Genomic DNA, 26,398 nt, shown 5'->3' on the forward strand with positions numbered 1-26,398 from the left:
CATTTTCCTGCATTTGCTCATATTTTCCCTTCTACTCATTCGCTCATATTTACCTCCCTACATTAGCTCCAATGGCGAATGCAGCCCGTCCCCCCATTCCGTCTTGTTGTTTCCCCTTTGAATACATCACTTATTTGAAAGTTGCCGACTGTATGAAAAGTGAAAATTTCGTTGGCTTTTTTTAAGGAAAACGTTGCATGCAACTCGGTGATAATAGTATCCGTTGTGGACGGTATATTTTAGGCAATTTTGCGAGCTGTAGCCCGAACGAAAGTGCCTAAAATAAACCGTCCACAACATATGCGTATAAAACTTTTCATGCTGAGGGCCTAATTTACGAGAAAAATTCCGTTTATGCCCGAGACATGAAAAAGCATACTCACTTCGTTCGGGCTACAATCTGCGAAATTGCCTAAAATATACCGTCCACACCAGATATGTAAATAACTATTTGATGTCTATGTTTTGTGTCACATTCGGCCTGCGGCGACAGTTTACCTACCCATGTATTGCCCAGAAAAGCTATTTTCATTCGGTGGCATAAATAAGTGTTTAATTACTGCAATAATCTCTGACTCTCCCAAGTGAATGTCTTGTAATAAATTTACATTTCAAAGTGCCAAGATGGTTGTTGATGACGGATTTTGCTTCCGTAAAATATGTGGCGGCTGTCCCATGTCCCTCGTAAATTTTTGTTCTTAATTTTTAGAATCGCAAATTTAGAGATTTTTTTTTCCGAAAATAAGAGTTTTGATTGTGACAGACATGGGAACCAGGCATAAATTTCTTACTGAGGAATTCTTTTGCAATTTTCTGATTTCGGTCACCAACCACTGACGACACAGTGGCAGGAAAAAAATTTTGAAAATGGTTTTGGACTCTAGAGTTAAATTCCTGTCTAGGCAAATAAAAATGATTTCATTAAAACATCGGTTTACTCTACTATAACAGTTTCAAGATAATTCAAAGTCTGGCGAAAATCCAGTGATTCACGTCTTCGTTGTAGTACGCAAAAATGTGTAATATCTTACTACTCGGTTGCGATACGCACGCCAAGATTACAATTGCTTATTAGGGTGTCACAGATTTCTAAGTTGAACTATTGATTTTTTCGCGAAAGTGAGTTAGACAACATACTTTGAAATATTGAAATTTTATCAGAATTTTGTTAACGACACAAGCAAGTAGTGACGCTGACGCCGTCTTCTTCGTTTAAAAGACAATAATGTATTTTTGCTATACAATACATTATTTACCAGAGCTCTTTGCTTGTCGTACTTTGTCAATAACAGATGACTTTACCCTAAAAATAGCGACTTATCACAATGCTATCCTAATAACATCCGCATTATAGTTGCATTACAAAATCTTGTTTCGGTGTAAATCAGTCTGTAGATATACTTTGTGTAGTGACCATTTGCTGAACACAATTGAAGAGAGTTGGGATTTGATTTAAAGCGGAAAACCGAAAAGAGATGAACATCACAAGTACAACCACTCCATCCCATATGGCACGACTGGAATTCAACTCAACGGAAGAAGCTCTTCTGCACACGGTTCAAGTGATCATTGGACTGTTAATGATCTTATCCGTTCTCACCAATGCGATGGTTATTCGAATATTTTTAGGCAGCAAATTTGGCAAACTTACAACCGCAAAAATTTTGTACGCAAACATTTCGATTAGCGATGAGTTTTTTCTGCTCGCTTGCATTTTCCAAGCAATTATTTACGGAAACGAATGCAACGGAAATTGTCGCATTGTATTTTCCTATGCCACTCACATTTCCGGCTTTGTATCAACTTATACGATGGCGTTCATTGCATTCAAACGTTATCATGTCATTGCATTTCCTATGGAAAATCGAACTAATTCAAAGTGGCCGACGTTTGCAGCAATTTTTTGCATTTGGTGCTTTTCGTCTGTGATGACTTTAATATTTGTCCGGTATGTGGAAGTGGTGCAATTTAATAAATCCTTTTTTGCCCGGATTTGTACAGTTATATCCAGTCCGGTAAAAGCGTCTCACGAAGATCCATACTTCTCCCTGGTTGCAATGGTTGCAGTTCCTCTGCTGATTGGACTCGTTTTTTCTTTGATGGCTGCCATTTCACTTCAGAATAGGAAAATAATTGGAGACAATGTCACCAAAGAAGCAATAGCAATCAAAAGGAGACAAAAATATCAATCCATTGTAATGATTATGATGGTCATATTAACTTTTGCAGTTTGTTGGCTGCCAGTGACAATTTTTTATACCATCGAACGATTGAATTACTCTACCAGATTGTTATGCGACTACAATTACTACTTTTATGGTATATCGGCAGCAATGCTAATGGTGGAATTCGGAGCGAACCCAGTAATTTATTGGTTTTTGAATCCAGATTTCAGGAAAGGATTAAGATCTGAGATTGCTTTGTGTGTAAGATGCATTAAGCGTGACCGATAAATTGAGTGAATTTAAACTAGGCCTCACCTTTTGGGTGGGCCAGGTCGCTTGACTGATTGATTTTCTCAACAGATACTTGTCTTGCTTTGTCATAAATTGTTCATTACTTTTATTTTTATTTTATGCAAAAAACAAAAAAAAAATAGAATAAACGAAGAGAACATTTTCAAACAAGCGATAGTTACGTTTTATTGTCTGCTAAAAGACGCTGGAAAGAGTTAGTACTTCTTGAACAAAAGTGAAAGTCGTGTGAATTACGGTCATCGCTTCGCTCTGGCGGCAAACTGCACACTCATTGAAACTTTCTTTTAACCATCGACACCAAGGTATCACCCAAAATTTTCTTCTCTGGAAAAATCCAAGATTATTACTCCAGTATTTTCCATTAATTTTCCATCCTCATGGAATAAAAAAATTACTCAAGTTTTCGTGTGATCCTTCAGATTGCGAGGTGCATTGTGGCGCATCACTTACCTTAACTTTATGGATTTAATTCCTAGCACAATAAAAACTTGGGAATCCCGAAAATATTTGTTAGCAAAGTTAAGGCAAATACAAAAAACATTGGGATCATGTTTTCCCAAAAATTGGCACGACTTCGAATATATCTCTCCCGTTTCTAGAGAGGGAAACGTGCAAGGTGGACGTTGGTACTATGCTGACTCAGCAAGTAAAATTCGTTGGACTGGCAGAAAAATTTTTACAATGATCGTTGGATTGGCTAGAAAGATATTGTCAGTCCTGTCACATTCATCTGTTATAGACAATGACGACAAAAATAATGACAAGCTATAATATGGCCCTTTATATAGTAAAATGCATGTTTAAAAATTGAAGTACAAGATTTGAAATTAGCAGATTAAAAATACTTTTGTCTATGGAAGTAATAGACCCGATACATATTATTGCAGTCTGTAACAGTTTAAGTCAGCGTCTCAATCTCACGCCAATCGGAGCGCCAATTGAAAGAATTACATGACAAAAGCGGTTTCACACAATGAGTCTTGTGCTCGAGGAATGGTCATTTTAGTCGATTATTTGCGCGAAGAAGAAAGTGATTGACCGCAAACTAACTTTACTCAATTTCAATTTTGCAATATAGTTATTTTTGATCAATTTCAGTTATTTTTCTAAAACTCCCGAAGTATCGTAAATCATTATCACTGATATAAATGATAAACATTTGATTCTAACCTACAATTTGAAGGACCAATAAGGTATGATCAGTTAGTTGTTAGGAACAGGAACTGACTTCTTATTACCTCAAGAATGACATAAATCCACAAAAACATGAAAATCGAAATCCGATAAAAATACGAGACAGCTATAGGTTCTAGAGCTGCGAAGACAATGGATCATCAGGAAAGCACTTAAGACTAAATACGGTGCAGTTAGTTAGAAAATGGATAGTTTGGAGGAATGAGGGAATGAAGTCAGGTGTAGGAAGTTAGGATGGAAAATTTCCTACGATATCTCCTAAAATCGACAAGTTTCCTTTTTTTTTTCAAAACATCTAAATTTTTACCGATTTTAAGATGCGATAGCTCGATAAGTTCTAGAAAACGCTAAAAGTGGGGTTTCTTAGGAAAAGTCTCTACGATTCTGGGGAATAGGACAAAATTTGAGTGAACAGTGTAGATTCTACACTGTAGAAGAATATTTGCAAAAAAGTGCTAAGAATCGCAGATATGTCGAAAATATCTGAAAATATTCATCTGAAATTGTGATTTTTGTGATTGAAAGCTCGTGAAAATGGAAAAAGCTTAAATCGAAAATATGACGAAGTGGAATCCGATCCGAAATGCTGTTTTTATGCAAAAGTGTTTTGTAGTTTTCATCTTAGACAATGTAAATACAACGCACAGGATGCCTACACATTAAAGCATAGTACAGAAGAGCCTATATGAATGAGTAATACATGTGTGTTAAATTAGGCGGTTCGCCTTCGGTTCACACGCCTCAAATATCGCACACATGTATTACTCATTTTCATAGGCTCTTCTGTAATCTACTATTATAAAGTTGTAGCGCTAAGAGAAGCAATACGAAAATTTAACTCTTTGCTTGTTTTAACTATGCTAGTGAAGGTCTCCTTAAGTCATACAAATATAGCTTTGATATAAGAAAAATCTTTGAATACGAAACATTCTTTTTGATAAAAGAGGAGCACCACATACAAATAAAATACCTTTCATGTTCAACTCCACTGGAAATTCTCCAGTACACTTAAATTGAAGAAATTACAATAAATTACTTAAAGGTGGTTTTCGTGGCTCATTCTTACAGGCCCTGTCAATGATTGCAGCAATGAAACGACTTCCTGTTTTGATTATTTCGTTAAAATTTATTTACTTTCAATTTTCAATTTTTTTTTCAATTATTTTCTTCTTCTTCAAGAATTCTCTATTATGTCACAAGAGTGTATAATGTAGACGAGTAATATTATATTAACACTACAGACTGTAAATATACATTATAAAGGTGTGAAAAGGCACAAGTATGTTAAATAGAAAATATGTAAACTCAATTGTTAGTCCATAATTATTATACTTCGATCGAATAAAAATATTCTTCCATCATCTTGTTAAAATATTTCGGGGGGTTTAATAACTACTAATTAAACGAGACAGCAGCGCATTGATACATATTCTACCATGTTTTATTTACCAGGAATTGGGGATTCGTTAATTAATTCGTTAAAGTTTTTTGTTTTGTTAGAAATTCACAATCGACATGATTTGTGTAGTGGATACCGAAGAATAACATACTTTTCTCTTTAACCTTTCACAGACGGCAAGCCGTTTTGCTATAGAGCCTATAGCTCACTTGATCTAAGTATTTCCATTTGAAATCTTTTACTTCATTTTTTTTGAACATGTTTTTTTTGTTAGCATTAATCAAAGTTTGGCGTTTATTCCACCAGTTTTTACCGTCCGTACCAGGTTAAATCAACACAACAGACAATTTGAATTTTGAATGCACTCGCTATTCGTTTTTGTAAATATTTTTTTGTTAAAATTGGGCGTCCTGTCCTATACGTTCATGAATCTTCGTTCTCGAATTAACATTATAATTTGTGTTTTAAAATTTTCAATTTTTCAAACCAATTTTTTTCTAACCTTTTTGGAATGCTCTACTTGTATCCATCTAACGGTATAACGACACATTGATATGAATTTTTGTTTGTATTTATGACACATGCAAGTAATATTACGATAAGTACTTGACTATTATGATTATGATAATTTGTTAACAACAACACGTTCAATTCTGCATCTCCTCATATATGCACCAACGATGTTTCCACGCGTCCTTCACATCATTTGTTGTGATGATGAAACTTTGTTGACGGTGCCGGTGAGGCTGGCGTCGAAACCGATGTCGGTCGACTTAATGCAGATTGTTTCTTCTTTCGCCGCAACGATGTGTATGGCGACGTTTTACCGCGAGTTATGTGCTCGTGAGCATACAACAAAACGCCGATATCCCGGTGACCGGCATCTAATGAGATTTTCAAGGCAGTACTGCCGTCCTATAGATAAATAAAAAATTGAAAGGTTAGACTGCCTTTCCATTTTCTTTCTCTTTCCGCTTCCACTTACAATATCTGTTATACAACTATCACATTCTGATTGAGCAAGTAAAAGTTTGACGATGTCTATGCGACCGTGTTCGGCTGCACACATTAAAGCTGTACTACCATCTTCATCTTGTATGTTAATGTCGGCACCGGCATCCAGTAACATTTGAACCATGTCAAGGTTGCCGTGCGAAACGGCTAACATTAGAGCGGTCTGGTTATGCTGAATGGAAAGAAGATAAGGAAACTGTTAGCAGAGTTGGTAATTCTTCTTAGAAGAACCTTGTGATAATGCTAGAGAGAGGCTGAAGTGAATTTCTGGTGGATTTGCTTCTGATATTAATCTTCTAGGAAGTGAGATGAGGAAAATTATTATTAGCTCTTCTTTAACTCAGAGATGCTTCCAGTTGACGAGGATTCTTGCATCGTCTGTTCACTTACGTCTACAATACTAACCTTTTTCGCTCTGATATTCACATCAGACATCTGAAACAATCGTTTAACGACCGTATGATGTGCTGAAAGTTTCAATTTGGCAAGCGACACCAACATCACGCACGTGTATCCAGCGTTATTCGTTTGGTTTACATTGCAAACCTTAGAATCCAACAATATGGATACAATGTCGAAGTTGGCATGTGAAACGGAATAGTGCATGGCCGTGTTTCCCTGCAAAAAGAATTATCGATTAAAACGCAATGTTTCTCGAATGGATTTCAATTATTCATTACATTCGTATCGGCTAAATTAACCATGTACTTCAGTAAATTGGTGGAAAATTCTTCGAAACAGTCCAGATAGTCTTCTACATCCAATGGGTTAGCAGTGTCAGTACTGGACAACCGAAACCATTCGCGCTGAACGATTCGATTGGCATTTTTCAGATTCGTTTCGTAGTTATTCGTTTTCTGGAGTGAATCGTTAATTACTTTTAGAGCAGCCAGCACTTCTTTGTTCGGGACAGCTCTGTGAAAGAAGACCACAATTAGTCCAATGTTTTCTTCATTTCAAATGGCCATTGACTTCCACATTAATATATTGACTTACTTGGTACGTGCGACTTCTGTCGTATTTTCTTCTTTCGTCGTGACATCAGTCTGAACCACAATCAACCCTTCATCATTACAACCTAACTCCAAAAATTCAGATGCAGTCAATGTAGAGTTCTCCGATAAAGCCACTACATTCTCAGAATTAGTTTGCCCTTCAACTGAGACACGATTCAGTTGAGCCTGGCTTAATCCAGGCAGTTCTGTTAATGTTGTTGGCAGATTGGTCTCATCGTTTTTCACTGCCTGTTCATTGTGTAGTTGCTCTGATTTTGATTTGTTTGTGGAGGATGAATCCAATGCAGAAAGTCTAGATAAAAATCACAAAGAATTCGGTGTTAGTCGACGTTTGATTATAATGATTTTCAAATATTTAATTTAATAAATTTTATACAACCTGATCGGGATGATATCTCTGTGCATTTAGATGATGAATGGGGTATGGAGGGAATATACATAACTTTTCTAAAAGTAAAACGGCTTCGAATCTAGCCAAACAGATTTCGTTCTTATTTCAATTGATCACAGAGTGTGATTGAAGGGGGAATTAATAATTGTACTTTGGCGACGGTATGATGTGTCCTTTGTTTATATTTTTCCACCAATCAATTTTACCTTGGCGAACTGGTGTAGGTGGACAGAATGACAGAAGAAAATGCGTCATGCAAAATAAAATTCATCAACGGAACATGCGCACTGGCGCGGTAAATGAATGAAAATCCGTGGAAATGCGATAGAATATTTTAGAGGCAAATTTATAAAAAAATGAATTCACGCGTTTATATAGCGAGGATATATGTTTGTTGTGCATATAAATGTTTCTATGGAGTTTATACAGTTACATAATGGTACGTGTACGTAATGTACACATTCAGTACTTCTACTGCGGTTGCAAATAATAGTGGAAACAGAGAGAATGACTAAATCTGTGAGTCATCTTTTCACCTTTAGCTCCTCTATTTCTATGTTGAACCCGTCAATTTTCCCATATTAAATTTCTCATACGTTAACGTCCCTTTCTATCTATGACAATGCACATTGCACATCGCCCCATTACCCTACCAATCCTACTGATACTAATGCAAATGGAATATGTTAGATTTTCTGACTAAGATTGAGAGCAGTATTTCTGCATGGGTCAAAAATCTCACAAGTGTTCTCTGGGTAAGTCGCTAGTGTTATGTTATGTTCTCCCATACGAAAATTGAAAATACAAAGGCGCTCTGATTTTAACTAACAGAAACTCACTTTGTGGAAATGAATCAGGTGTGTTCTGAGTGTTCTGTCATTGAAAATGTTCCCCTGAAATGCTAAGTGTTCTACTACTCGCAGGCTATGATAGATTTCTGACCCATGCGCATATGTCTTACATCTAGGTACTTACCGCAAAAACATTTCAGCTGGACACATTTGCTGTTCGATTGGTGACCCTTCGGTGCTCGGCACTGTGTAGGTATTTTGTCTAACAAACTTTCGTTCCGTTCGTGGACTCATCAAAGCCATCGGTCGTGGTATTCGAGATGCTTCCGTGGTCGGTAGAACGGCAGATGGAACACTAACACCATTTGTATGTTTAACGAAACCTTTAGCCAAATTCATTATTGAATCCTTGCACGTATCACAATAGTTATCGGCACAGGAAATTGAAATGTGTGGCTTCACTGTTCCTCCACATGCTGCATCTTTCGATGGAGTTTTTATTGTATTCGTGCTGTGATCTAGGCGCATCGGTGGTGGATCGGTATTCGTAGAAACATTATCCAGTTTCTGCGGTTCGGTGTTGGATTCGGCATTAAACTTTTTAATTTGGTGAATTGGATCAGTGGCACAACTTTGACTTTTAATTTGGATCAAACCGTTAGTATCGTTCATTTGGTTACATGTAGTTGGACCAGATTGTTGACAATGTTTGTCTCGCATTAGTGGTGCAAAATGTTGTGTAGAAGAATCGATTTTCGTTGGGCCAATACACGAATATTGGGTGCCGACTGACTTACGTGAAATATTCAATTTTTCACCATCGCCAAGACTGAATGTTAAACTTCGTTTTGGTGGAGCCATGTCCATCAATTTCAAAGAAATCATTGACGGTTCCTCATCAGGACCACACCCAATTGTTCGTTTTTCGATCGAACATGTGGGACACAACTCCTCCACCGTACTGTGATCAGATATACCAATCGAGCGGGTCTGTGGATGGCAAGCAATTTCGACTGATTTTTGATTTGTGCGAGTTTGAGTGGAAATGGTTTGAGATTCGTTTTGGGTCTGTTGGCCGACGGAAGCTAATTGTTTTTGCGGAATGGCTACAGGTTGCATTTGAGTTCCGACAGAAATTAATTTCTTTTGTTGAGCATGGAATTGTTCGAGTTGTTGCCGTTCGATTGTTAGGTCGATGGCCGCTTGTAGTTCCTGTTTTGTGTAACTTTTTTGGTCGGTGTTAACAGCAGTTGTCCGAGTCTTTATTTGATTGGTGGTGATTCCAACTTCTCTAGTTAAAGACATCGTTGTCATTTGTGACGCATCGCGTTTTTGAATGGGTGGCACAGGAGACGATTCAGTGGTTTGAGGTGGGGATGATTTGCCTGTTGTTGGTTGAGATGTTGTTGCATATGGTGGTTGAAGCTTAACGTTAAGACTGTCTAATGAAATGGGACTGTGACGTTGTGAATGGAATGGTTTCGTTAGTGGCGTTGTAGTGTTTTTAGGTGGCGAAACGGTGTTGGCTCGACGTATCTCTTCTTCTTTAACCCTCTGTTCCAGTTGCTCTTTTTCCTTTTTAATTGTAAGAAGTTGTTGCTGCAAAGAAAAGCCAAAGAAGAAGTACATGAAGTCATCTCATCTCATCATTTTAACTTTAATCATAACTTCATGCCACTCAGTATCATAATATGCAAAATTTACAATTTTAGATGCCTCTCTGTGGCATAAAACGTTCTATGCAATCTCGATGCAAAGTACTTTACTTGCAGCACCCTGCGAAAATGAAAATGATTTTCTCATCCTTCGGCTCTGGCTACAAACCTTCCTCTCGTCAAAATAAAAATCTCCAAACAAGGACGTAATGTACTATTATTAGGCTCATTATGTGTATTATGATACACAGCCCGGGCCTCTTGTCATAATTACACATCTAGAGCCTAATAAAGTACTTTGCATCGATTTTTCATAAATAACGATATCACACACGGCGAGCATATTGAATCTTACGCTTCGTTTGTTCTAAGTGTTATCAGCGGATTGAAATAAAATCTTTCACTTCATTTGTTTTAGCATGTACTTTGCTATATAAGCAGACTAGTCAAAAGTTGCCATTTATTTTAGTTGTCATTGTCGATAAAAGATTAACGTCGTTTTATAGGTATTCCAACTAACATGCTAACATTTTATGCTTACCTGTAGAACTGGCACAATTTTCACCTGTTCTTCGAGATCTCGCATTCTCTTCAAACTCAATGCCATTTGTTCGCGAATATTTTGTAGAGCACCGGTGCTGACTTCAGATCCATTACTCGCTATGCTTTCACGATCCGTTTCTCTATTTGACGGTATAGAATGGGTTGGTGATAGCTCGACCAGCGTTTTGAAATCTCTATTAGGTTTTTGATATACTGGCGACACTGGCTTTGTGTGTTTCTCATAAGCACCATTATGGTTGTAATGTTTGTTGGATGTAATACAGGCGTCTAGTATAAATCAACATTAATTGAATTAGTCTTTTTGGTCTTATACTCTTGCTTGGTTGAATAAACGAAATAGAACCCAACCGATTTTCAATGAACTTTTTATCCTTTTGTACAACAAATTAATGTTGTTCGTAGTCGTTTTATTCTTTTGAGAGGAGGATCGAATGTCTCCGGTCATATTTCATTAAAGGTTTTATTTTTATTTTCGATTTAAGCGATTAAATTATAGAAAGAATATTGAACAAACAGAAAATGAAAAACTCGCAAAATAAAATAAAAAAATTTCGTAAAAAAAATTAAAATCAGAAACGAAACCGTTCCTCGTTCATCTGCGCTTGAAACTAATATTTCTTTTTTATCTTTTTGGCTCACGAAGCGGCTTTACATTTTAATCTTTGAAATTTATTTGTGTGTCGTATAACACGGCATGAAAATAAACAAAAATAAGATAAGGTGTATGACCTATGTCTCAGAATATAAATACACTTCTGGGTTAGTTCCTATTCATATAACAACGCTACTCATGCAATTTACTGCTCTAACGTAAGACATCCGAAATGTTGATTTGTTTTCTGTTGTTAATCGTCAACTTATTTCACTCAGCATCTTTTGTGGAATTTTGGTGTTTTTTCGTGATTGAAGAGTTGGTCGTTACACAATGACTTCATATTATTATCTAGCTTTGACCATTCTATAGTTAACCTTAACCTTTGATTGGATTCATAAAAGATAAGAATTATACCAATTCTAATTATCCGAATGTAGACTGCATTTTATAACGAAACAAGATAATGAAGAACAAGTGAAACATCGAAACATCCAAAATAATATCTATCTCGTCACACCACGAATCTTCAGTTCACCGAGTTACTGCACATTTAATAACCAAGTGATGCTAGGTGAACCTAAGTGTAACGACCTTTCGATTTTATTATATAGACGAACGATTTGCGGTGTACGTGAAAGAGTATAGTAACAATACCCTTTAGGTCGGGCTGTAACGTCCCCACTCGTCAAAATAAAAAGGAGCTACGTTAGTACTGTGCTTTACGTGGTTATTCAATTTAAATGCTGTAACACGTAAAAGGTATAACAATACTGAATCATTTGGTCCTTTTTACAAGACCCAAAAATTCAAACTAACGTTATTAGAGCCACCCTACCAAACCATTAATTAAACACATTCTAAAGCTTCCACAAACACTTGTTCCATTGACTGCTACAAATAAGCATAAACAATATTTCTGCAAAGTTTTCGAACTGAATTAGTCATAAAAGTGTAGCTACTGGTTTACAAAACTAAAGCACTTCACAATCATCGCATAGTATCGTTCGTTCAAATTTTCTCACCGAAATTCAAGTACTTGGTTAAGACCAAGTCCATGATGCTATACCAATAATAAACTCGTTGCACTAAGTTAGCAATAACAGCCTTTTACGAAGGGTTGTTTACAGAATATCCACGATTGTGTATGCGGTGAAAGATTAATGCAAATTAATAGATATCGAAAATGTATTTCTTTCTCAAACCGCAGAGTGAGTGGGTGTTAGTATACCAAATTCTCCTATATTCACTTGTATTCACGCTTATTATAACACATTTTCGCGTAGATTAAACGCATGTATATCGGGACGTTTGAATGTAAATACTAGTTTCTAATAGGTGCAGGCGATAAGAAGTTTTATTGTGATAACAATGCTGATAATGTACTTTGTTGATACGGTCGATATCAACTTCAAGTTCAAAATTTATTCGAATTATACGAACCAAAATTGAGGAGGAATCTCATTTCGTTAAGATTCGTCTTGCAGTGGTGCATTTGCTTTTTACTATACACCGTTAGGCTGACGCGATTTTGAAAGATATTTTTTCAGACACTTTCACACACCCAAATGGTGATAGGTGGTTTAAGGACTAGACAGAATAGTTTCATTAAATATTCGGGACTTTAAAGGTTTTTCCAGACCTGCCCCGCCCACCGGACAGTTTTATTAAATTTTCTAATTTTAACTAAATCCTACTTACCAACATTATCGTACATCGTCATATCAATCTCATCAAATCGATCACCAAAATCGTAATTGTCGCTATAACTTCGTTGACCCCTTCGTTTTGACTTTGTTCGCTCCAATGTGCGCTCAAAGTCATCACAAACATCTTCCAATGCATCTCGAACGAATTCCGACCTTGCTCGTGTGTTATTTTGGGTTTCTTTATAGCCATTCGACAATTGACTCCAATTCGGCGATGATGTTTCGAAATCAGGAGTGGTCTGTCGGCAGAAAATGGAAAGAGTTAAAGGGGTGTGAAATAATTCTGCTGACTTATTTTATCGTCTAGGATGGTTATTTTGAGAAAGTGTCTTTCCTAGGTAAATTGAAAGGACCGGGTTATTTGGTTGCTTTTATGATGAGTTTGGAATAGGTGAAATCTTCAAAGAAAGTAAATAGAAATATCTTAGGGCAAGTAAAACCAGACAGGAGCACTTGATTTGACTAGGGATCTGAATTATCTAGTAGCCTCATATTTTGCGAATAAAACTATATAATTCAACATTTGTCAGTGTTCATTTGAGATCATTTTCATACAGTGCATTAGGTCTCTTATTTGACATTCAAAGAATGAACGGCTCCTGCCTGGTTTTACTCTGCCGTGCTTATTGTCACGTTTTAGCAAGCACTGACGTAATACATCAAATTTCTCTACGTGAAAGACTCAAAATTATTTCTAGATTTAATCTAGAGACATCATCGACAGCGACAATGAAAAGATCCGCGAGTAAAAATATAATTCATTTAGCTACACAGTCCTATAAAATCAAGTAAATAGAGCAACATTTTGTCACTTCGTATTAATTTTATCGTTATAATAATACAACGAAACATCCATGTATTCAAAACCACAGCAGCCGAAAAAAAACCTCGTATCACACATGGGATAAAACATGAGATTATTTCCGTACACTTTAAAAAAGTAAAATAAAATTTTTATCTAAAAATAACACGCCCCATCACTTTAAGAGAAGTCAATATGCACTTGTCACATAAATATCTTTCCACATCAGACGTGTGAGAAGAGGAGACATTCGAAATTTGTTTACTATATTCCCTCACACGACATGTACTCATCGTATACCGTTTGGAACAGTTACCTCTTCGATTACAGGTGTAATTTGCTGCAATTGAATTATTTGCTCGAAACCTAGCATCACTTCCATCGATTTTCGTTGTCGACGTCGATCGCGTCGTTTTAATTCACCGTCAGACGGTACAACATTGGCAAGCGTTTCGCAGTAGCGTAAAAAATCCAAATCAATGTGATAGCCATACGGACAACAGGAACACGGCATCATTTTTGCTGTTTGTGACGGCAGGGTAGCTGAAAAAATGGATTTAAAATGATGAATCTCGAAAGCGACGAAGCTGAGTTTTTAGCAGGGACTATTTTGAGGAAAATTTTCCCTATTTTTATATTTTTCCCAATTTTTCCTATTTTTCTTAATTTTCCAAATTTTTCCTATTTTCCTTTATTTTTTTCCAAATATTGCCTTCTCACCTAAAATAATTCTACTACACAAGTAGCCACAAGCTGAAAATGCCCGTTCTGACTCTATGCTAGTTGGCTTGACAAGTAGCAAACACTTATACACGTTCGATAAAAGCAAACCACGATTTCCTCCATTTTCGAACGAAACTGATAGCTGAGTGGTCCATCAATCTTTATACTTTTTCGAAAAGTAAAGGTTGAAGGAATTTTCCGTTTTAATGATTTTTTGTGATTTTTGGTTGTCAACAATTTGATTTGATGTCATGGTCAACTTCACTGTTGCATTTTTTGTCAACTTAATTTTGATTTTCCTTACGAAAACTGTTAGGTTCTTCACCCCATCGAAAATCTTTTGTTTTGTTGTATTTTGGATATCGTAAAAACGACAAAGAAATACAGTGGTCGCTTTCAAAAATTGTGCAGTTTTAAACTACTGTACACTTTCATTGCAACTACTGGTGATGAGTTAAACGGTTTTCGAGATGAAAATTTATAGTCGAATTCAAATCAAAAACAACAGAGAATGTGACCATGACAACACATTGAATAAAATCAACCTTACTTTTCGTTAAAATCATAAAAATTGATGGAACAATTAACCGGCATCGGGGAATCTGTCACACATGATAGTAGTATGGGCACACCATCAAGTATGACGTGCCAGATTACCCTACGCCCAATGTCTTACAAAGTAGTTTTTTTACATAGAATTGTTTATTTGATACACTGTTCGACTTAAGGTCAGAAACTAATTTGGAAAAAAAAGAAAATTTTGAAAATTAAAGAAAATTGGGAAAATATGGAAAATAGGAAAAATAAGGAAAACAGGGAAAATTTTCCTCAATCTTTTCCCAATTTTCTCCATTTTTTTCCCTGTTTTCCTTAATTTTCCCGATTTTCTCTATTTTTCTTATTTTTCCAATAATTTTCCCCAAAATAGTCCCTGGTTTTTAGAGCCAAGTTTTGATTGCAAACATTTGCAAACTTTATATGCGTGGCATAAAACGTTTTATGAATCTCGGTGTGAAGAACTTTGTTAGAGCCTAGAGCCTAATAAAGTACTTCGCACTCGATGTCATAAATAACTATTTCCAAACTATAGTGTTGAAATATCGCGATTACGTCGCTTATTTCCTATGTAGTTTATAAAATACATGGAAAATAACTATTGTTGTTCCAACATGATAGGAGGCACCAATAGACTTATGGACATTTCGCTATGTTTTTATGTAATCTTAAAAATCTGTTGCAGTTCCGGATTTACTCTATCAATATACAGACCGGTGCCACAAGAAAAATTTAGTCACTCCTAAGACCAAGGTAGCCTGTCCAGTTACAGTACAATACAGAAACAGCTACAACATAGGTGTGATTAGGGAACCTCGTCTTTGGCTCGGGTAACGTTATACCCGTTACGTTATACTCAGTTGACACAATTACTGCTGTAATCTATACTAACACTGGGTCTATCTAGGCCTTCACACATAAAAAATAAAATTAAATTGTATTAGGTAAGTGATTTGTGTAATGACTGAGATAGAGACATAGAATAGGGCTACCCTCGTTAGGGAACGTAAAATAAGTCGCATAACAAATGTAGCAAATTATAGTAAATGAACTAGTTATTTATGCTACCGAATGATGAATGCTTTTTAGAAATTAAGAGTTGAAAAACGAATATTCCTGAGTGGAACCTTCCAACTTTCAACTATTCAATTTCCGTTGTAGAGCATTTTAAATGCAACTTTCGAGTTAATGTAGTTGCTGTGCTGTCGTTTTTGCTCGCGAATCCACTATACCAACATTATACTAGCGCCATGCTTGTCAAAAGATCGAAAGAAATTCAAATCATCCATCTGTTCAAACAATTTTTAGTTTATTTGAGTAAAAAGAGGGACCTGAAAGGTAAATTCGTCCCCATTCACTAAATGTGGCGCAAATAACTCTGTTTTGAAATAAAATATGTAAAACCTCTCTTCACATACGTTGTAGTATAAGTACATAATAATGTGTCGTTACTATCGTACAGGTGTTTGGTTAGTCAGTAGGTCAATATAATATTGATGAAAATGATGCGATATATTACGTTACAAGTTTGTGTTTGTTGTTTGGCAACAAAAACTTTGCTCAAATATTATTTAAAAAAAACGAAGAAACAAATTGAAATGAAAATGTAACTTACTTGGCGATTCCCTGCACGCCTGATGTGGGTGTCTCATTATAACCGACATATTTTACCTAATAAACACAAAAAGATAATTTTTTTTAGTTAAAGAAGATTGATTGTTGTAGCAACGTTCGTACTACGTTTTAATTGTAACTTTTGTTACTTTTGTGTGCATGAATGAGGAGTTGTTTAATTAAAAAAGTTTTTTATCCAAAAATTCGATGCATTGTCCATTCTTCTCAATAACCAGTGAATCATGCACACTGTTGTATCATTGAAGTGCAATCATAAAGAGCAAAAGAGACAAGCTAAGCTAAGCAGTAAATTAAGCAGAACAATTAAATAAATATACGAGACGAACGAAGCTAATGTAATTTAATCAACCGTTTTATTTAATGTTTGATTTTAATTGAAGAATTACACATCTGACAAAGTTGAAAAAAGAAAATCACTAAAACTTCGCGTATATGTGCCGCGAACGTTTATAGTACCTAGAGCTGTGTTATTGTTTTTATCAATTTTCAAATATTTTCTCTAGCAAAAAAATTGTTTATTTTCACATGGTTGCGAGTATAGATTGTAATGTGAGTGTATTTTTTCCTGTGTATCGATGCTCATTGTTCTTGTATGACTCATCCATGCAATCAAAATTGGGCTCCGTGTTCGCTGTACGCCATTTGAAAATACATGAATTTTATCAAATATTGCCCTATGACAAACATTACACACATAACAGTTTCGGATTTTAGTTTGATGTGATAGCACTATCAAAATGGAACGGAGCTAAATTTTCCTAATTAAACAACGTTGTCATTGTACTTTGCTTGAACTATCATAACATAGAGCACAGAGAGAGTGTAAAGAAGCAATTAAAAAGTTAATAGGAACTTATCATTGCCGGCGATAACAACTGAACACAAAATCGTTCGTTAATAGTTATTATAGTAACAAGAATCGTATGGAAGTATACCAGCATACGATTCGTGTTGCATACAACGTTTTATGCAATGAAGAAAGTCGTATAAATACCGAAGATAATCTTAGTGTGACTTCAGTAACACGTGGCATTTATCGCACCCTTTGCAAATACTTTATCGCACTAGTGCGATAAACTACGTTCGTCCGACATTGCACACAGGCGGCGTAATTTACGAATATCATCACTGAATTGCATAAAGTAACGTTAAAAACGTTTACAAACATAGTCTATGATACACTACATTTAGTTGATCAACCAGCTGTTTTAATTTGAAATTTAACTCTGATAAGGAACTCCTATTACATTTCATGCTGTTGTTGTATCAAATTTCACCATATTCAAAACCGTAAAACTATCGAGCAATCCAACATTTTTTTGTCTTTCAATTTAAAAAAATTGTAACTTGAACCATTCGATACTAATTTGGTCATTGAAATTTATATTGGATAGGTCGTTCCCTATTTATTGTCATTATTGATTCTTTACTCCAAATATTATGGGTCATAGGGCACTGAGATACCATCGTATTCTTGAATCAGACGTTGACCTAAAACTGACCTTAAAAAAACCTGAAACAGAACCAGGTTCAGGATAATTAAGGTTTCAGAGAAATCGTCGAAGCAATCAACATTTTCAGCCCTACTTCAATCCTTGACATTTTTTATTGCATATACAAAACATTTTAGTTTCAAAGTTAACGGTCGGCAAGTATGTTGCAAGAAGGCTCGAACTGGCCATACCGGGCTTTTTCAATTTTTTGTATGAAAGTTTCAAATTATCTGCCACATGGTGAGATTATCTGCCACAAACATCGCTCGGTGAGCCTTTTGGTAGCCAGTGCGGCCCTGATCGCGAGAATGATTGCCATTTCTGTTATTCCTTTTAACAAAAGTATTTTCAACAGATGGACTTAGGGTGGGTCGATTTTCCCAATTTTAAAATCCACAACCAGTAGGGTGTGACACAACCGAAACTATGAATCGAAATGGATTTTTTGTGTGGAAATTATGAACTTTTATGTGAAAATTGTGGAACAAGTGTGCCAATTTCACACATTTTTTTTCAAAAAGCTTCGCTTAGTTTCTTTTTATCATTATAAATCTTCAACTTACTTAATTGAAGAGAATCCAACGAAAAAAAAAAATTTAAAAAATCTCAAAACAAAGTAAGGCGCTGAACTCGTAAAAGTTTTCATGGGATATTCAAAAGTAATCGGACATCAAAAACTAATGATGCAGATCGATTCGTCTTTTCAAGCCACACACCCTACTGGTTGTGGATTTTAAAATTGGGAAAATCGACCCACCCTAATGGACATGCATTTAACTTCAATAAGACAGTATATTAGACAGTGTGCAGCGCTTACTTTTTGTAGTCCTATGCATATTATATGACATGACATAGCCATCATTATAATCTGATATACACCCTCGCAATTTATTGTTAAATATGTTAGCATCGTTCCGAACGTAAAAAGAAAATAACCAAACTGAAGAGCTATCACCGTGTTCAACATTTGCATTTATTCGATTCACAAAACAATTCATCTCTTTGTCGAAAAAAAAGATGTATGTCACTGACACGATATGGCTGGGAGCGTGGGTTTTCACAATTTTAACATTCTTTCAATTTGTTCATTAAAGCCATCTACCCATTCTGGTTAAGTCGATCAATATTTTTATGTGCTTCAATTATACGAGAATGGAAATGGTGCACGACACGCAATTGTCGTCTAATTGCAAATGGATTATTATATCATCCAACTCTGCCAATCCATACGTAACATTGTCAATCCGATTTCTAATGAGATTTTCTTTCTTCATGAAATTATAAATAACAACATCTCAAACAACCGGAATATAAGTCTCGGGTTTCTGGTCTGCAGTCTGCATAATTTATTATTTTTTTTGTTGAAAAGCATACAAGTTTCGAAATTTCTCGTTTTGCCCACATAAAAAACACATTACTATTCGTAGACCACTCTGTAATACTTCTTTAGCATTAGAGAGTCAAATTTTGAGATATTTTATTCGCTGACTATGAAAATTAACGAAAAATTATCATTTGAATAATTGACACTAAATCGGCGAATCAGGTAAAATTCGTGTGAAGGAAATAATTTTGGATCTTCTGCAAAATTCGTTTTTTTTTTTGTTTTCAAACGTCGTATAAAGAATCCATTCCAACCAGTTCAGATATCAGATTCATTAGGTGCGGCGTAAATTAAACACATAACAGCGACATTGAGAGTTATTTGATTTTTACATACTTTGTATGGTACGAAAGAAACACCCACAATTTTGAAATAAATTTTCAACAAAAAATAATGTGAACAAGTTAAGTCACACTACACTCGGGTTTAATGCATTCAACACATTAAAATTGCATGCCATACAATTGAGCATACGAAGAATAATGCAAGAGCGAGCTGTAAAGCACATAGTCAGAAGAATGCAATGAAAATTCTGAAAACGCGATGCAGACATTCCATTGATAATTCTTACGCGACAAGACTCAATTTTATTCTGAACTATGCTACGAAGCAAGTACGACATATTTTAGGAACATGAAGAGCATGTCTCCTGAAGAACTGTGAAAAGAAATTATCTTTCTATCTCTAATGTAATTTTGGTTTGCACGAGATTGAGTTTTTCCTTTTGCCAGTCGAAAAATGAGAATTTCGTATTTGGTTTCAGGTGTTTCAGGTTTATGAGCAGCCGGTTAAGTAAATTAAATTCGGTTGTCAGAATTACTCAGCCTCTTTTTTTATTTATTTATTAAATGTTTCGTCTTGAGCTTACATTTAACCTTAGGTCGTAATGGAAAATTATAAAAGAAGTGGTCTCAACAATGGTCATCATCTTGTATTTTTTAGAAAATCATTTAGAAATAAATGCCAAAATCCTTACCAACCCGTTTTCTTTGTAATTAATTTTCTAAATAAAGAAATAGTTAATGACAAATTTTGATTATTATGGACTTATATAGAAAAAAGCATGTTCAAAAAATTGAAGTAATAGATTTGAAATTAATTTCTTGAAAATACTTAGATCAAATGAAATAACAGACTCGAAACCCGATAGTGAGTCTACAGAAAAATGCTGGCCGTCGATGAAAGGTTACAAAGAAATTCGATTAACTGTCAATTTACTAAGGCTCGTAACGGGTCGGGTTCGGTCAGACCGGAACCCGAACCTGATCTTGACCCGAACCGGAACTAAGACTTCGGGTTCAACCCGAACTTGACCCGAACCAGAATTTTCGATTTCGGGTTCAAACCGAACCCGACCCGAACCCGAAGTTATTCAACCCGTACTTGACCCGAACCCGAATTTCCATTTCGGGTTTGAACCGAACCTGACCTGAACCCGAGATATTCAAATAAATCAGGTCCGGTTCGGGTTAACCCGAAATTTTTGGCATTTTTTAGCGTAAAATTTTCGGGTCACCCGAACCAGACCTGATCTATTTGAAAATTTCGGGTTCAGATCAGGTTCGGGTTAAACCCGAAATGGAAATTCGGGTTCGGGTCAAGTACGGGTTGAATAATTTCGGGTTCGGGTCGGGTTCGGTTTGAACCCGAAATCGAAAATTCTGGTTCGGGTCAAGTTCGGGTTGAACCCGAAATCTTAGTTCCGGTTCGGGTCTAAAACCGGTTCGGGTCATAACCTGAACTGATCAGGTCAACCCGAACCCGTTCCGAGCCTTACAATTTACTGGATGTTTTTGTATTATCACACGTTGAAAATGGATGAGAGAGTGTTGAACCAATAAGTCGTTCCTTTAAAACAATTTTTACATTTTATGGCGCCGCATTCAAGTGGTGTGTAGTGCTTTTCTGGACAGTAACACGTTTAAGCGAACTCGGCAATGCGATTCTGAAATAATCGCAAACATCACCGAAGTCAATTAATGACCTGCGGACCTTTTACGTACATTGTAAATTTACATCATGGTAGAAATGAAGAGTGTACCGTGAAAGTTAAATATGTAAAATTACAGTTAAAAGAAAATATCTGTAAAATTACCCGCCCCATTTCCTGGTCTGCACTGTGAAATCAATTAACGGCATCTGTCTTATCCGGATTAAGATACCACACTGCAAAACACTTCTTTGTATAAAAAAAAGATGCAGGCAGGTGCAACGTATATGTACACCTTTTATGTCGTAAACTTTACGTTTCACAAAGAAAACATAATTATTTTCACAACGTACATCGTACAAAATCCAACAATCCCAATGCGGATGAAATTCTTCTCAGAAAAACTACACCAGCCAACGAATTTATTTTGTCAACAATTCAACATTTTTATGTATGGAACAAACAAGAGTGTTAGTATATACGTAACAAACAAACAAAAAAAAAACTACAAACAAAAACGGTGCGAATTGCCCATGATATGCGAAATGTTGAATTCATTTATTGCCGATATAGCAAATTGTTTTGCATATAACTCCTAAGAAAACCAATTTGATTACATCATCATCGGTTATCGATTGATCTTCGAAGCATCGTCTCGATCGAGTAGTGGTTTTTTGATTTAAATTTTTTTAAACTTAAAAACTTCGATTCATTCATAGTAATCACCTGTTAACTAGGAGATCAATTATATCACATGATGTGCATGAAAAGCATTTACAAGACAATTTTGTGCGTAAGGGATTTTGATGTAAGTATTTAAACTGAAATTCTTTTGAAAATTTAAAGTCTAAAGCATTTCGTTGCCTGTATCTCTAACAATCAAATCATTTTCATTCACCTGGTTTGTGTCCAACAATCGCCGAAACTGAATACGAGATCACGATTTTGATATTTACGTGGTGTGTCACATTCTTTTATGTGTTCGCAGAAATGATTATTTCTTGCAACACATATCGTCGTTGTGTTGTTGTTGGTTTTTATTTCTGCTTTCCACCTAATCCCAAAATTAGAACCGAACACTTTTGATCTTAAACTTACAACAACAAATTGATCTTTGTAACATAATTATCTAATTCGAGCACAATTTTGTCCGGCTAAGCATCCGAATAGATTTTCACACACAAACTACTCTACGGGTGATCCTCTATCAACTTTTGATTTTTTTTTTATTCGCTTCGATTTCAAAATGCACACAAAAGTACTAACCGACTCCGTATACAACAATCAATGTAAAGGTCTCAGCGACGCATTATCGTTACTAAATTACAGAGACAGCATCTTAGGTACACCAACCAAAGTAAGAAATATTGAATGGTGAGATGAGAGAATTTTTTTTTCTGATTCCATTCGAGTAATGCTGGTTATAATATACAGACGACTAAAGTAGAAGACGAAGTTTTGATGTCTAATATTGAAAGAGAATAAATGTCTTAGATTGAGAGACTTCATTTATTTTGTTCTTGTTATTTACGTTATGTTAAAGTTAAAGAGAGCACAAGAAGAACACAAGCAGCTGAAGATCAATGGATGACGTGGAAAAGTAAATGTTCAGAGTATGAATGATGTACAACAAATACAAGATTGGTTCTTGTGATATTTTTGTTTTGATTTGATTGATCATCTGATCGGGAAATAGGTAAAATAGGGCGGTGCGTTGGTAAAATACTTTATTTTGAGAAACATTTCTGTTCGTAACTTTTACGAATTGCGATATTTAAAAAAAAATTAGACAAGAAGATTGTAATGTAACTATGTAACAAACCAACGCACTCCAAGCAAAAGTGATTCGATTGACACCTGCCAAATAGAGGACTATTTTGTATGAAATTTTATCCCCACTCTTTTTACAGTGTAAAATTTTGTATGAAGCTCTGTCAAGTTTCAGTACCCTATTTAGAGTACCATTTTTGCTAGAAGTGCGTTGAACAAACAGTTATTTCATTTTAAAACGATTGAGGTAAGAGATTTTTTATAAATCAGTTGAAAATACTCTACATTTTAAGAAGTAACAGATTCGGTAATCATAGATTCACGATTTACTCATTGTAGGCAACTTATCAGTTCTATATACCTATAAACACTCAATTAAATCATTAATTTAGTCATCTTGCAACGCACTTCAAGCATGAGTGGTACTCTAAAACTCGACAGTGTCACACTGTAAAACTGTAATACACTGTAAAAAAAGCTTCCATACAAAATAGTACTCTATTTGGCAGGTGTAGGCTATGATCAATTTTGCTTGAAGTTTGTAGCATCTAGTCAGTCTTCCATTTCAAGTCTTGATTGGATCCTTTGTTTTTATTTTGTTTCTTTGTCCATACTTTAGCTGGAAGTACAGACGATTTGGAGACAGATACACATGAAAGGACGGATATCACCTGTTATTGATGACGACTTCAGAAATAAGTAACATGCTCTGATTAATGATAAAGTATTTAACAAAACGCATGTTTAAAAATATTCAAAAAATCAAGTAATAGATTTGAAATCAATCTATTGAAAGAAGTATTTACTTAGATCGATTAAAGGAATAGAGTAAAACGGTTGACATGCTTCCCGTCGTTCCCGTCTGTGAAAGTTTATTGTGAATCTCAGCTTCGATACAAGAGCGTAAAATTTGTGGTAAAATTTAGTTTCGCAAAAGACTCGTTTAACTTGAGTATAAATGGAAATTCTTATGGGATAAGTGAATAAGGAACTGGATTCTTGTAGATTTTTTTACCGAATTCGATCTTCCTTTTTCAACATTCGAAAAAGACGCTACCACTAGCCATTCACATATTATGCACTCGAAAAATTATGAATTGAGGAACCATCTCATTTCCACGCATAAAAATCAATGGAGAAAATATGAAAAATCTATGAAGCGTGCGGTTTTGTCAGAAGGGTCTAATATCGCCTAAAGAAAGTATCTACCTATGATCTAAGTTAATTACGAACTTAACTGATTTTTTAACACTTCAGAAGGTTTAGTAAATTAAGACAGCCTGATGCAAACCACCCTGCCCTTCAGTGCGTTGCCTGATGCATTCTCAAAATACATTGACACATTGTAGTACTATATATTAGGGTCGGTCGATTTTTGAAAAATTTCAAATCGTGCTTCTGGACCCAGCTGATCCCACTCAGCTTAACCCACAGAAGATTTTAAGACCAAAAAAAACATTTTTTTAAATGTTCTATGCTTTGCCCAAGACGATTTTTTAGAAAATTTTTGAGTATCAGAAAGTGTTGGTACTTTGTTGTTACTCCTAATCAAAAGATCGAGTAAATTTTTTCTTTTTTCCTTTAAATATTCAACGTAAGGTTAAAGGAATACAACAAAACAAAAAAATACAAAAATTCGATCAAAACCAAAGTAAACGAAATTTATGGAAGTCGGTTTTTTTTCAGATTTTTTCAACTTTGTTACTATTAAATCAGGAGTAAATTTAGACGGATTTTTGATAAATTGGCTCATTATCAAGGGAAATAAATAGTGATTCTAGAACACAAAAGTTTTTCACTGTCGGTTACTTAATGTCGGTGGGACTAGTCCAAGTCTAATACACCAACATTGTTAATGAAAAAAATATTTGTCTAAAACAATAAGTAAAAGATGACTACCACATCAAATTACCATGCACCAAAGTATGCACTTGGTCACTTCACGTGGGGTACAGATTTTAATCTGATAAATTGACTAAAAATCTATTGCTGAAATGGCTTTCAGTTAATTAACTGGAGAGACTTCAGATTGACTTAAATCATACGTAACGTACGTCCCGTTTATTTCTATGGAGGTGGACATATAATAGCGTCTTTACTTACTTAACAAGAGAATTTGCGGTTTCGGTTACTTTTCGGGTAAATTCAATGTTGAACAGTCTGGTTATCCGGCAATCGTTGGTTGAAGAATCCGTAAATTCGATTTGACCAAATAGAAAACGTAGCCGATTTTTCTTTGGGTAAATTCATGTATTCAAATAGAAATGATGGATTAAGTAAATGTTACAGATAAATTCATTGAACTCCGTCATTAAGATGACCGTGTGAATCAATGGACAAATTTGTAACTAACAGCCGTATTGACGGTATGCACTCCAGTGGAGAAGGATCTCAGCTGAACAGACTGGGCATTTTGAATGCAAACCGGATTCGTTTCGTCCCATTTATCCGGCACTTCAGTCGTCTCTTTTGTTTGCAATAAAATGTCAAATGAGCAAATGTTGTCGAGCAACGGCAGGTAGCTAACTGTTGCGCTGATTTGTCGCATCACCGAACCGATTTCCATTTGGATTCGCTTCAAGTCTTTGGCACTGTTGATGTTCTCTTGATTCGTTTCACTTGTGTCGTCACATTGCACCTGGAAGTCCCAGCATTCGAGCGTCTCTTTGGTGTGCGCGTCCGTTATGACCATGGAAATTTTTTCCAATTCATTCCGGTTCAGAAACGTTTCGGTTTGGGTGAGAATGTTTTGCAGAAATTCTTGGATTTTGTTGTCTGTCGATACGAGAATTGTCAAACCATATTGCTGGGTTGATTGAAAGTCTTCCGGTGGATAGATGCCCCGTTGAAATAATATCGAGTTTATGCCGTATTCTACAAAGTAGAGAACAATACAACTGTGACGTTTTGTTTGAAACGAACCAGTAAAATCTCAAAACTTACTTAAATAATCGGATATTATCGCAGTGGAACCTTTCAATGTAATCGCATTTTTGGTCGCTTGTAATGTGCTGGTCATGTTGCCACTTTATTTTATTTTCATTGAGTAAATCGGTGCAAAAGATTCGGTTGATCCGCTTTGAATGTTTCGAAAAAAAAATCAGTTGACATTTACATGCAACAGTATTTCCATCTACCGCTACGCGCTACAACCGCAATACCAACTGAGGAATGAAAGGTGCTATAATAATCACAGAACGTCTTCATTGTTTCGCGGTATATTTAAACTGTTGGTCGATTGTGAGTCGAGAAAATATTTCAGACAACAGACAGAAGAAGGGTTAATTTCATACGCCTGTTTTAG

General features: G+C 35.6%; 3 protein-coding genes across 7 annotated transcripts; 1 reads left to right on the top strand and 2 right to left on the bottom strand.

Moving 5' to 3' along the window:
- Positions 1-1,475: 1,475 nt before the first annotated feature.
- Positions 1,476-2,453, top strand: LOC119081100 (prolactin-releasing peptide receptor-like). The gene has a single exon (XM_037189839.1). It carries the CDS (start codon positions 1,476-1,478, stop codon positions 2,451-2,453), a length of 978 nt encoding a protein of 325 aa, XP_037045734.1.
- Positions 2,454-4,781: 2,328 nt separating this feature from the next.
- On the bottom strand, positions 4,782-22,651 carry LOC119080396. Of its 5 annotated transcripts, none has more exons than XM_037188715.1 (11): positions 22,223-22,651; positions 16,498-16,553; positions 13,921-14,147; positions 12,795-13,041; positions 10,479-10,768; positions 8,467-9,881; positions 7,081-7,392; positions 6,765-6,999; positions 6,490-6,702; positions 6,056-6,256; positions 4,782-5,985 (listed from the first exon to the last, which is right to left on the bottom strand). In XM_037188715.1, exons 2-11 carry the CDS (start codon positions 16,544-16,546, stop codon positions 5,773-5,775), a joined length of 3,402 nt encoding a protein of 1,133 aa, XP_037044610.1. In that variant the 5' UTR covers positions 16,547-16,553; positions 22,223-22,651; the 3' UTR covers positions 4,782-5,772. The 5 variants fall into 5 exon arrangements, with proteins under 5 accessions (XP_037044610.1, XP_037044612.1, XP_037044611.1 ...); XM_037188717.1 differs by lacking the exon at positions 22,223-22,651 and adding an exon at positions 21,490-21,508; XM_037188716.1 differs by lacking the exon at positions 22,223-22,651 and adding an exon at positions 16,620-17,381.
- A 2,672-nt stretch (positions 22,652-25,323) lies between these two features.
- Positions 25,324-26,255, bottom strand: LOC119080524 (mitotic spindle assembly checkpoint protein MAD2A). Its single transcript, XM_037188934.1, has 2 exons — positions 26,038-26,255; positions 25,324-25,968 (listed from the first exon to the last, which is right to left on the bottom strand). The coding sequence occupies exons 1-2, from the start codon at positions 26,111-26,113 to the stop codon at positions 25,424-25,426; spliced, it is 621 nt and encodes a 206-aa protein (XP_037044829.1). The 5' UTR covers positions 26,114-26,255; the 3' UTR covers positions 25,324-25,423.
- Positions 26,256-26,398: the final 143 nt, after the last annotated feature.

Source organism: Bradysia coprophila, unplaced genomic scaffold (genome assembly GCF_014529535.1).
Source record: "Bradysia coprophila strain Holo2 unplaced genomic scaffold, BU_Bcop_v1 contig_350, whole genome shotgun sequence".
In the NCBI taxonomy this organism is placed as follows: Eukaryota; Metazoa; Arthropoda; class Insecta; order Diptera; family Sciaridae; genus Bradysia; species Bradysia coprophila.

Excerpts from the sequence above, each read along its gene's own strand:
- LOC119081100 (XM_037189839.1), top strand. The coding sequence starts at position 1,476 with ATGAACATCACAAGTACAACCACTCCATCCCATATGGCACGACTGGAA.
- LOC119080396 (XM_037188715.1), bottom strand. The coding sequence starts at position 16,546 with ATGTCGGTTATAATGAGACACCCACATCAGGCGTGCAGGGAATCGCCA. Across the intron at positions 13,042-13,920 it reads TTACACCTGTAATCGAAGAG|ACCACTCCTGATTTCGAAAC; the intron begins GTAACTGTTCCA and ends TTCTGCCGACAG. Across the intron at positions 9,882-10,478 it reads AAATTGTGCCAGTTCTACAG|CAACAACTTCTTACAATTAA; the intron begins GTAAGCATAAAA and ends TTTTCTTTGCAG.
- LOC119080524 (XM_037188934.1), bottom strand. The coding sequence starts at position 26,113 with ATGACCAGCACATTACAAGCGACCAAAAATGCGATTACATTGAAAGGT. Across the intron at positions 25,969-26,037 it reads GATAATATCCGATTATTTAA|AATACGGCATAAACTCGATA; the intron begins GTAAGTTTTGAG and ends TCTACTTTGTAG.